This window comes from Cynocephalus volans, chromosome 9, assembly GCF_027409185.1.
Source record: "Cynocephalus volans isolate mCynVol1 chromosome 9, mCynVol1.pri, whole genome shotgun sequence".
In the NCBI taxonomy this organism is placed as follows: Eukaryota; Metazoa; Chordata; class Mammalia; order Dermoptera; family Cynocephalidae; genus Cynocephalus; species Cynocephalus volans.
Genome location: NC_084468.1, coordinates 139,049,590 through 139,062,538, shown reverse-complemented (window position 1 = coordinate 139,062,538; position 12,949 = coordinate 139,049,590). Strand labels below are relative to the sequence as shown.

At 37.6% G+C, this 12,949-nt stretch overlaps 1 protein-coding gene across 1 annotated transcript in view; it reads right to left on the bottom strand.

The window, feature by feature from the left end:
* GLRB (glycine receptor beta) overlaps nt 1–2,715 on the bottom strand; it is a 97,110-nt gene extending 94,395 nt beyond the window's left edge. Inside the window, exons 1-2 of the mRNA XM_063107805.1 lie at nt 2,585–2,715; nt 726–875 (exon numbers count right to left, since the gene is read on the bottom strand). Of these exons, the coding sequence (XP_062963875.1) occupies nt 726–847 (122 nt within the window). The 5' untranslated portion in view covers nt 848–875; nt 2,585–2,715. The remainder of the gene's footprint in view (nt 1–725; nt 876–2,584) is intronic.
* Nucleotides 2,716–12,949: the final 10,234 nt, after the last annotated feature.

Sequence of the window (12,949 nt, the reverse complement as noted above, 5' to 3'; positions counted from 1 at the left end):
AAAAAAAAGTATGTTATATTTTGTAAAAGTTATTTACATATATACTATTCAATTGCCCTAACTATTGGATATGATTTGCTTTTTTATTCACCAGAATTATTAACCTTATAAAAAAACAGAGTCTAAACCACAAAACTTTGTCTTTTCTGGGGGTGTATTTGCATTAAGATTTTGTTTTTACAAGCGACTTCAAATTTAATGAAATGCTTTTTGAGACATACTGTAATTTCCTAATATAAGCCCCTACAAACCAATACTGAAATAGAAAACCAATCTACCATGTGAATTTTCTTCTGCCATGCATCAATATAAACTAAACTGATATTAAGATAATAGTTTAGCTGCTTTTATTATGAATATGCATTTTATGGGTATTTTTAAAAAATCAAATTTTTGAACTAGTATTTGCTCAAAACATGGAGTATCAGTATCCAATTAAAACTGTATATTTAGCATAAAAAAATCATAGTTTTTTTCTACTTTTCTAAATGGTGTATAAAATTATATAAACTCATACATAGCATGAACAAAACTGTGTAAAACTTTACCTTTAACACTGAAAAATTAAACCTCTCTTCTCCCTGTCATTTTCTACCTATGAAACAAAAGGATATATATCCTGATATGAAAAGTTTTGCTGATATGTATTTTAATAAACCACCTTACTTTTATAAAAAATGCAATAACATTTCTCCATATAAGGATATAAGACATGAAGAACGTACGATGGGCATAGATACTGCTTCTTTTTCCCCTTCCCTTTCTTTGAAGACTTTTCTTTAGAACAGGCTTCTTCAACCCACAAGGAAATTAAAATAAAAAAGGCAATTGCCAATAAAAACTTCATCTTGAAAATTTAAATTCAGGAGATCGATCTACAAGAGAGAACAAGAAAATGTTTACATTTATGAAGCAAATGATAAGCACATGAGTATGACCATTACTACCCAAAGGGCAAGTACATTTGTACATCAAATCCTCATTCAGCCCTATGCGGTGACACTTTACGATATATTTAAAGCCCCTTTAAAAGAGCAGTAGTAAAGTATTTTTTACACAGGAGCAAAAATCAGTTCAAACAACGGTACACAGAAAACAAGGTCTCAAAATAGGTAAAGTAGGTTACTATGTAAAATTTCTGATACTGCAGTTCTATAAAATTTTATGTTGATATTGAATTGCACAGTAGTATATCCAAATAGGTTTAGAAATATACCTGGAAGGATGTCCACCACAGTGTCAAAACAGTTATCTTGGGCTAGTACATTTGAAGTAATTTTTTGTTTTCTTTTTAAATTTCTGAATTTTGCATGTATATTTCTTCAAAAAGAATAAAAATATTTTAAAGGAAAAGACAATTCTAAGTACAAGTATCAAAGAACTGACTGAGACTAAAGAAATAAATTAGTATTAAAGACTTTTACACTCTAAATTCATTGTGTCTTTATTTAACACACTTTAAACTTGCCAGCTACCTTTGACCCAGGAAAGGTACATATTAATTTAAGTTAGCTTTTTAGCTTTCCCACTTATGTAATAAGTGTTATGATTAACATTTATCAACAAAAAGGTTACTCCAGAAATTCTAGGTAACATTATATGAAATAAAACAGCAAGTGTAGTCACACGCTTTCAAATAATCTTCTTAGCCAAATTTTGTTAACATTTTTCATGCTCAAATGAGAATTATATTCTTGCCACAGAGTCTGACACGCCAATAAATAAATAAATAAGCGCCTACTAACACCGTGATATTTAAATCTCTTCTGCATCCTTAAGTTCCAAACTATAAACCCTTTATCTTTCAGAATAAAGTTGTTTCTGTAGAATAAAAGACTGGTCATATTTTTCAACACTAACTTAATTCCCACCTCACTCATAGACTTGCTTCTCTTATGGCATAGACTTGCTTCTCTTTTTTTTCCCCCAGGACTCGCCCCCCCCCCATATTCATCCTTTGCACCCCCAAAGCAAGCCAGAAAGGCTTCTCCCTGGGTCTTTTAAACTGGAGACTACAGAGGGGGCTCATTGGTCCATCAGCAGCAACAGCAGAAGGTCGTCCTCTGGCAACTTACAGCATTGGACGCTCCCTTCCCTCACCCTGCAGGGGCACCTGCTTCCAGACACCTCTGCCCACAGCAGCAGGTACTTGTCAAGCCGTCACATCCTTCCCTACGAAACAGCAAGGCCGTCCCGACGGTTCGAAGGGGGCGAGAGAGAAATCCCACCCTCTGCTGTCTTCTCCCCCAGTCTCTCAAAACCGACGGCTGCAAAGCCTGGGGGATCTTCACAACAAAACAACGCCAGGAGCCCTCCCTGCCAACCTCGCCTTCCCTAAACATCCCGGCCCTGCGCAGCCCTCCAGCCCCCGGGTCTCCGCGGACGCCACCGCAGCGGTGACGGGCTGCAGCGGAGGGCACGCTCGCCTCCTGCCGCTGCACGCCGCAGTGCTCCCGGCGCCCCCCAGCCCAGCCTTGACCCGCTCCTTCCGCAGAGTCACTGATGCCTGTCCCCAGACCACCGTGGCCGCCCCGCCCCCGTGCTCTCCCGCCCCTCCCTCCTAATGGGAGACCCTGACCCTTACCCGGAGGCGCCCCCGCCCGCAGCCTCCCGGCGAGATCGCGGCTGCTCCGGGCCCAGGTGGCCGTGGCTGCTGGCGGCGCGGCGGGCGCAGAGCCGGAGCAGCTGCGTCCCCGCCGCCCGCGCCACCGCGAGCTCGCCTGACGCGCCTGCTCGGGCCGCGGAGCCTGCGCCGTGACGCGCCGCGGTCGGGGCCGCCGCGGGGACCGCGAGGGAGCCGGGGACGGCGGGGCGGGGGCCGGGGGAGGGCGGAGGTATCCCGGCCGAGCAAGGAAGGACGTCACGCCGCCGGCCGCTCCAGACACCGGAGGCGTTTCCGAGCAGGAGAAACGGAGTCCCCTCTGTAGAGGACTAAAGGGGACAGGCAGGAGGCGGGGACGAACAGTTGGTACCTAAGTGGGGAGGAGGAGGGGAAAAAAAAAATCTGTCGAGGAGCTGGGATTGCTCAGGGTAAGCTTTTGACCACTAGCAACAAAAACCAATAGAGCAGCAAAGGACCTTCTTGGACCAAAGCGGACAAAATAGAGTTTCTGTGATGTCTTCCTTGGCCTAGAGTCGTGGCGTCTAAACTCATCTCAGTCCTGGTTACGATTTCTAAAGGCCTGCCCCTTCTAAGCACGCTTACGGTGACACATTAAGCAAGCTTGCAAAGACGGTACAGTCATGCAGGTGATGCTGTTTTTGGCATGTCTTATATAATTACACCGTTCACTCGCTTTGATCTCGTTTGTCCCTCGTGACATTCCTGGGCAAGTTTTCTGTCATCCTTCCCATTTTACAGATGAAGAAACTGAAACTCTTAGCTATTAAGAGACTTACTTAGGGTTCCAAATCTTGAAAGGAATTTGCCACCCACTCAAAGTCAGTAATTTTTACACATCTGAGCCAGACATGACCTCTGCCTTCTAACAGTAAAATGTTGTCGTCCTTATCGTCATTCATGTTGTTTAAGAAGGAGCCCCCCTCTTTTTTGGGGGGGGATATGCAGCTCTTGGATAACAGAGAAAGTTTTCCTATTACCTCTTGAATGTACGCCTAATTGATTTTTGATTAAGAAAGCATTTCTCAGGTGAGCATCACATAGCGTTGTACTTCAGACAGATGTATCCACTAATAAATGTTTTGATCCATAGCATATGGGAGAGGAACGTTCCCTATATATAACCCTATGCTACAAGCTTCACAAGATATTCTGCTGCCTAAGAGTAGTGATCATTAATAAGAGATCATTACTTTCTTTAAAGAGCTGTCTTATTTGGAGTCTGCAAATTGTACCAGTATATGACTTTGGATTTTAAAGGTTTACAAAGGAGAACAATATTGATAATATTAGTTTTATTATGATATAACTGTTGGAGAATAGGTCATATAAGGAAGGCTAAAAGAATTAGTTTTCATGCAACCACGGGAGTTTAGAAGGTGAAGAAAACCTTAACCCTAATTTTCAAGTAATCAGGAATTTATTGAGCGTTTGGGACAATAGGATGTTCAGATTCTACAATTGTTGCTGGGTTAGGTTCTTGAGTCTCAAAATCATAGAAATGAACAATGCCCCAGCAGTAAAGCAAGCAATCCTTTATTAAAAGAGGAGATAAATTTACACATAAGGGAGGTAGCCACAGGGAAGTTAGCTTCCTAAGGGGAACTGTTCAGGGTCCTTCATAAGGTAAGAGGGGAAGGGATGCAGGCCAGCATCATCATGCTGTGCCCCTGGAGATGGTCCATTCTGTTCTTCCTGGTTGCGTCATGAGTACATGCTCAGTTAGGGCTTGTCCTTACGCCTGCTCAGTAGGTCTGAGATACTGGTGTTGCTCATTGCTATCCAGGAGGGTCACTGAAGGGGTCAGCTTCAAGCTTTGTGTGCATGTGGGAGTCAGGCTGGTTGCTGGGGGGGAAGTTGGGGAAAGGTTTTTTTAAAGGCAAGCAGTTCCTCAATTGATGTCAGCATCTTTGATGATTTCTGGTAGGTTCCAAGATCATCTTGCTTGTAACTCTTACAGGGGTCTTAAGGTTAATCTGTAACTTAATTTTTACAATTAAGCGGAAAAGAAAGAATGGGTAGATAATAAGTTTTCAACAAAGCTAAGAGTTGTAGTTTAACAAGCCTTGGGGAAGGAGTTTTACAACTCAGTAAATATGTGTTCCTCTCTTAGCTCAGTTTATTGTATCAGGGCAGTTATACCCAACTGGTCTCTCTCTTTCAGTCACTTTTAACAGGGCCATGGAGTAATCATGCATCCTGGGGGTCTCATGACTGAGGAGTGGACAAGTAACCAAATGTCCTCTGCAAGGAAAATGGAGTTGGATAAGCCTAGCTCTAACCTGTCTCATAATGAAATGGGTTTATCTTTTATTTACAAAATCTTACAGACACATTCAGAAGAAATTCTATGCAAAAAATGCCAACAATTGACATGTTCACCTTCCTAGTATTGTCTTTAACTATGCCACCTATGGATATTATATTGGAGAATTAGGTTATTCATAAGAAAAGTGTTTGGATGGGTTTGTATTGTTTTTTGCCCAAAGGTTAGGAAATATAGTTGATGACCCAAAAGGACCTCTACCAGGCATGTGAAGCAGTCAGCTTTGGAATTTTGAATATTTTTTCTGTGAGGATGATCTGCTTACCTACATTTTTATAGCTGTTTTATATTGTGTTGAGAAAGGGGAAGCTTCTAAATAGTGGCACGAAATAATCTATTTTCTCCATTTCTGTCAAGTGTTGATCCACTTTCCTCTGTTTTTTCTCTGTCTACATTCACTCCATTAGTCATTTTCACCTAGTCACATGGTTTTAAATCAACTATGTTGATGACTCCCAAGTTTACACCCCCAGACCAGACCTCTCTTCCAGAACTCTAGATTCTTATATCCAAATGTCTCCTCAACATTTCAACTTGCATTTTAATAATGTCAAATTCAACATGTTCAAAGCTGAATTATTGTTCTCCCTAAATTCTGCTCAACACTCAGCCTCCTTCTTCTCAGTGGATGGCAACCTCATCCTTCTAGTTGCTTGGGCCAAATGACATGAAGTTGTTCTTGGTTCCTCTCTTTTTCTCAAACCTCACATCCAATCTGTGAAGAAATCAGCTACTTCTTACTATTTTTACTGCAATCAACCTAGACTGAGCCACCATCATCTCTATGTTGGATTATTGCAAAAGCATTCTACCTGCTCTCCTGGACTCTACCATTGCCCTCCCCCATTTCTGAGTATTCTTAACGCAGTAGCCAGAATGATCCCTTTAAAACATGTCCTATGTCATATTATGTCTTTCCTCAACTCAAAACCCAGCAATGAGCCCCTATTTCGCTCACATTATAAACCAACATGCTTACAGTGGTCCACAAGGCCCCAGTTGTTATGCAGCTCTCCATCTCTCCACCTCACTCTGACTTTTTCTCTGACTCTCCCCTTTGCTCCCTGTGCTCCAGCTGCACTGATCTTGCTGATCCTCTAGCTTGACCATGTCAGGCATGGTTCCACCTCAGGTTATTGGCTTCAGCTCTTCCCTGTCCCTAAAATGTTGTTCCTCCAGACAGCCATATATCTAACTCTCTAACATCTTCAACTTAATATCTGTGTTTGTTCATTGATGCTGCCCAAGCACCTAGAATAGAGTTGAACGAATGAATAAAGCTTAACCTAGTTACTTAGCTTCTCTAAATTTCATGTTGCCATATCAACAAAATGAAAATGACAATGCATAATTTGCAGGATTGCTTTAAGAACTGAAAAGGTTAATTCGTGTTAAATGTCTGGTACAGAGAAAAGGGGCCACAGATAATTACCCCTTTGCCCTCCCCTTTTTTCTTGTTTCTATTTGCTTAATGGAATGCAGTAATAAGTTTTGATTAACGGGATCCTGATATACATTTCTTTCTGATTTTTTGTTCCTTTCTTTACATCTGTGCTGGAAACATTTTGTAGGCCTACCTCAAAACACTCAGTTGGAGCCTACTCTCTATGTACCCAGCCTCACCTGGCCATAACATATTAATTTTATTTTACTTGATCATGAAACCTAAATACATCTCTAAATATCTTGTGTTAGATTAAGAAATCCAATACTGGAAGAAGACGGATTATTCTCACCAAACCATATTCATACAGATAAGTACTTGTCATTCTTGCCACTGCCTAAATAGTCTTAAACCATGTCTTAAATATATAATTTTATTTCTTTCATATTTTCTCTCTCTGTGAGTCACATTTATCCTTTAATGATAGCCTGAATTGTAATAGTCATTCATGAGGGTTTTTTTTTAAATCAAGCTTTTAGTTTATTTGCCATTAGCCATCAGATATTTTCAAGAAATGTACATCCAGCTGTTTTAGATATGATTTTTCCCCAAATTATCATCTTTAAAAATTTCCCAAAATTGATAATGGTAGTAACAATATGAATAAAGAGAAGATTACAGCAGAAGATGATAATAATGGGTCAATTACTCAACATCTATTAAGCACTATTCACGAATTTTAAAAGGCAGCAAAGCTTATGTTTATGAATGTGAGCACTGTGCTCTGTTTTATCTAACTGAGGCAATCTTCAGAATGATCAAATGGCTTACCTTAACGTCTTGCAATCTTCCATCAGTGCTGACTGCCATGGGGAGAAGCTATCTGTCATTGGAGGTATATGGACTTAAAATAGATATTAAGACTGTAATGCTTTGTCACTGCAATAGTACCTATTTGCTATGATGCAGCTTTTTAGATAAATAGAAATATGCCCTAAGTCCTTAGCAAAAACAGAGAAAAAAAATCACCTTCCTCTATGTAAGTGTCATGATGTTATTACTGTCTTTCACGAATGTGCTTTAGAAACAATTCTATTAATTATTCAGTGTTATCAAGGCTAGTTCAATAGCAGTTATTATATCAAAATCACAAATTGTACCCAAAACTCCTCACACACAAATAGACATTACTAAACAACTGTCATGCACAGGTCCGTTTGCATGACCCTTATTCATTCTTCTTATTTTGTAGTTAAGATGTGATAGTCAGTTCATTCCAGAACTGCTCAAAGCCAAACATTCCTCTGAAGCAATGATGACAGTTATTGTGGCAGGAGCAGATGACTAGTAACTCAGGCCCACAAATCTCCCAAGCAAACAGACTCTCTTCCAAAAGCAGTTTTTACCAAGGCTGAGTAAAGTACCTCTTCTAACAAGCTTTGAATCTGCCCACCAGCATTTTTGCAGATCTAGGAAGAGGTCGTGCTATTCTCCACCAGCCAGGATTTCAAGTCTTAAATGTACGAGGCAACGTGTCCTCATTCTCTGGTATCCAAGACAGATATGTAATCTCAGTTTAATAAGCAATCCAAAATTCTCTCTTTTAGAAACTTGTCAACAATGTCAATTTTGATTTATTTTGTTATAGTCTTCTTTAAAGACTTAGGTAAACAATTAATATTGAAGAAGTATTATCTAAGGATTATGTTAAAAATTTATTTCTATAGGTTTTCTAGTATCAAGATTGATCAACTAAAAGCTCAAAACATGCACATTATGAATTCTAAATTTGTCTTTGTAAGATATGTTTCATATTCACCACACCAGCAAACTCCATTTGTAATTTATGTATGTGGCATGAAAGAAGACGAATAAGAACCAACACCTAGTATTTTTTTTAGAATAAGCAAGTGAATGGGCAACAATTCTACAAATACTAAAAATAAGCTATATAAAGACAACCATGGTATTTATCAAATTATTAGGGCATTAAAAGAAGACTTTAAAATTAGGCTCATAAACCGAGCTCTGATCATGTCATCATCATTAATTAACTGCTTAAGCTTGCTAGGGATTTTTCAGCTTTTATCTCTTTAACTTAATTTTAAAAACTTTCTTTATCAATAGAATTTATATGTGGTACTAATGCAGAAGTAGAGATTATTTGTTCTAGAGTAATAGCATCAGCAGATGAAGTGAGAACAGGGAAGTAAAGATCCAGTTCTGAACCTGGTGTGCCTGGAATAGATGCCAAGGAGTAGCCAATAAAGCATGAGGTTGTTAGAAAAAAAATGGGGCCAGAATAAAATATTTGGATAAAATGCCGTAGGTTAGCATTTCCTAAAGCTCATTCTATTCAACATTAGCCCTCAGGATGCTTCATGGGGAAAAAGAAAAGAAGAAGAGAAGTTAGTGGAAAATATTGTGTATCCTATCTTCCTTCTAAGATTTATAAAGTATTTTAGCATATTAATTTTTTGCTATGTCAGAAAGAAACTTGTCAACATTGTTTAACTCAGTGTAATGTCCTGAATATTGTGTATCCTCTGAATTTATATGTTGAAATCCTAACCCCTGATGTCTTAGGATATTAGGGCCTTTGGGCAGTCATTAGGTTGTGAAGGTGGGCCCTCATGAATGGGGTTAGTGCCTTAATTAAAGTGACCCCAGAGAGCTCTCTTGCTCCTTCTACTATGTGAGAACAGAGCAAGAAGACTGCTGTCTATAAACCAGAAAGTGGGCCTCCACCAGACACAGAATCTGCCTACACCTTGATTCTGGACTATCCAGTCTCCAGAACCATGAGATTCCTGTTGTTTAAGTCATTCAGTTTATGGTATTTTTCTTATAGCAACCCTGACAGACTGAGACACCCATGTCTCCAAAGTATGTTTAATTAAGAAATTATTTTTATGCATCATCAGTAAATATTCTATACACCTAGAGTTTTAAGAAATATATGAGAAAATACTGCTCCATGTGGTGGGGGTGGGGTGGGGGGAAGAGTAGGCTGCAGGTAGGAGTGAGTAAAAAGCATTCTGACTCTAAAGCTCTACATCTACATTTATGCTTGTTCCTTTTGCTAGTGCTTTCTTTTCCCTCCTTACATGATCAACTTTATTATGCATAGGAGGAACAACTATTAGAATGTCTATAGGTTGGAAAATATCCTATTCATGAAGCTCATTACCATATTAATTTGCTAGGGCTGCCATAACAAAATACCACAGACTGGGTAGCTTAAACAACAGAAATCCATTTTCTCGCAGTTCTGGAGGTTGGCAAGGTTTGTTTCCCCTGAGGCTTCCACCCTTAGTTTGCAAATGGCTGCCTTCTTTTTGCCCCTTCACATAGTCATCCCTGTGTTCATAGGAATCCCTGTTGTCTCTTCCCCTTCTTATAAGGACAGAAGTAATACTGGATTAGGGCTCCACTTTAAAGATCTCATTTTAAATTCATCTCCTCTTTAAAGACTTCATACAGTTACATGCTGAGGTACTGGGGGTTGGAACTTCAACATATGAATTTTAGGGGGCAGTTTTCAGCTGTGACATATACTATAAGCAAATATAGAAGATGAACATAGTTAAAACTCTAACAACTTTATTGACTACTTAGATATTAGTTTATTAATTTAATCCCTTATTCTGATGATAGAGGGAAAAGTTTCAGACCTGTTATATCTAAACATAGCACGTGGAATGGATATCAGAGATGGATGTGGACATGACTTTGAAAAAGCAGCTGAAATGGAGAAGAGAATGTATGTGAAAGAGATTTCAAATGCAGGATTCATGATACTTGGAAACTGATTAAATGTGAAGCACAATGAAAAAACACTGAGACAACTCATAGTTTTCGAACTTGTATAACTAGGTGGCTAACTAGGTGAACTTGGATAATAAGTACAATTATAGGAAGAAAGACAAAGTATTTTATTTCAGGTGCATTGATTGAGAATGAGGCTCAAAATGGTGACATCTAGTAGGTAACATCTGTTCGAAATGAAAAACCCTGTACTGAGTAGGAAGTCAGGGATGGAGATGTAATGAAAGGCACAATACCAATTAATACAATAAAGGAAAATATGGAAAAAGAAGTCCAAATGTATCTTAAAGGATGTTTACACTTAGAAGAAAGATGGAAGGAGAATTGTTAATATAGACAAGGAAATAAAACACAGTGTCATGGAAGTGAAGAAAGGAGAGAGTTTGAAAGAAGACTAATTACCAGAGCCAAAAGCTCCGTCATCTTCAATGAGTAAGATGGAGATCACAGAAAAATAGGGTGGGATGGGATAAAGGCAAGCACGGATCAGTTACCTTGTACCAGAAGCTTTATGTACAATATCTCTAACACTAAAGTATCATATCTCATTTTTTCTATACATTAAGGCCAGGATAGAAACCTTGGCCTTTTCATTTCATATCTTGCTCTGTCAATTACTTATGGTAAATTATCAATAGAGAACTTTAAAATAAATACATAGAAGTCAAAACATAGTATGTATGGGAAAATAGAAATGATAAAAATGATAGATCAATCCACTCTAAAAACAATAAAAAGCAATGACATTTTTCCAAATCATGTATAGATTTCAGCATCATGTATAGGTTATCAAGTGCCGATAGATTTCCATAAATATTCATGGAGTTCACCATTAGTCAAAATTGACAGTCGCCAAAGAAAACTTTTTATCCCAAGACAAAAGAGTTAATTGTATTTTTGATAAAGATTCATCTCTTATTCTTGTGTTCCATTTATTTTATTTATTAATTTCAATTAATTCAACTCAGTTTCCTATATTTTTCTTTGTAAATTAATGAAACCTAGGATTTGACTATGGAAATTTTATGAAGGTAGAAATAATAGAGGGCTAGAACAATACATCAGACCATAGTATTTTTTTTAATAAAAGTAAAAATAAAAATCGATCATTGAGATTGAAGGAATACCACATAGATTATTTTTATTTTATTTTATTTTCTAAAAAAACCCATTTTTTGGATATCTACTATGGTTCAAATATGATGTAGATAACTATAATATAGAAAGAAATGGAACCTCTAATGAAATGATCCAAAGTAGGGGAAACAAACATATGTTTATAAAACAGTGAGGTAAGAGAAGAGTTGTATGTTGGTACAGAGCACCCTGGGAGCACATAGCCCAGTCTGGGGGGATCACGAAGGCAGGTTTCTCAAAGATGGCTGTGATGAAACTTGCAAAATAATTAGAAGTTAGCTGGTGAAAGTCCTTTCAGTAAAGAGATTTTTTTTTTTTTCCTAGACAGGTAAACTGCATATGGACGTTTGAACTGAGCATGAGCCAAATAGGTATTCAGAACTACAGTATGAATGGAAGATTGTAAGAAAATGGCAAAGAAAAAAAAAAAAAAAAGGCCAGAGAGATATGGAAGACCAGGTAATAAAGAACAGTGAACACCATGCTAAAGAATTTATTTTTACTTTTTTCCAAAGACTATGAGCATCATTCATTGAGGAATTTTAAGTAGGAGATGAAACATGACCAGATTTATCTTTAAGGAGTATGATTAGCAAAAGAACATGTTTATTTTGAGTTGTTTCCAAATATTAAAGAATTTCACTAAAATAGATTAAGCAAACAGCGTCATGAATTTGCAGTGAGAGTAAATCTCTTTCAAAGTAACATATTGTGATTCTAATACAACACGCCATTGTTATTTGTGCCACATTAATTCTTTTTTGGAATTTTTATTAAAATAGGTGCACAACTGATTTAAGGACTTATTTATGAATTTTTTTTTTAAATTAAGTCTCTCCATTAGTGAATTCTGTACAAAACTTGAGTGCCAATCAATCTACATCTTCAGCTGATAACTAACTCTATCCTAAGGTATGTGTTAAATAATTTTGCACCTAAATAAAAATAAAATGATGCTGGCAAGAATGGCTACTCTAACACAAATCAATGTTATTTAAGAATCTTTTACCTCTACTGTGGTTACTACAACCTGGGATCCCTGAGCCACCAGAAGCTTGATGCCAGGACAGGAGATAGGCATTTACAAGGAAGGAGTTTACATATTTACATGCATACAATAGACAAGCTTGTATTGGAAATATTTAAAGAGAAGGAAGAGAGACATTTATATCTCAGGCTTGCAATTTAGAGCATCCCCTGGAGAATCGTTTCCATTAAATCAATAAATCAAAGATTTCATTTACCTAATTTTAGAAGACATTTATAATACAATAAAGTCAGAATTCCTAGCTATTTAATATAAATCTCTGTCCTTGGATTTGGGGAAATTTCCAGATGAATCACATATCTAACTTTCATAAGTATAAAATATTTATTATGTCTTTAAAAGATAGAATATAATGATGTATATTTAGAAAAAGAAATATACAAAAAGAGAAAAATATGATACTTGAGACTTGAGTCTATGCCCTGTGGAAAGTTACAGATTTTTATTTTTGTTTTTTGTTTTGGCATGTTATCAAAGGAAGCATAGTAATTTCCAGAAATAATTCTTTATTTATCTCCATGTTATTTTGGTTAGTGTAATTTCAAGGGAAAATATGTGCAATTGATTGAGTTAATCATTTCCATTTGAAGACCAAGACAGAGAATG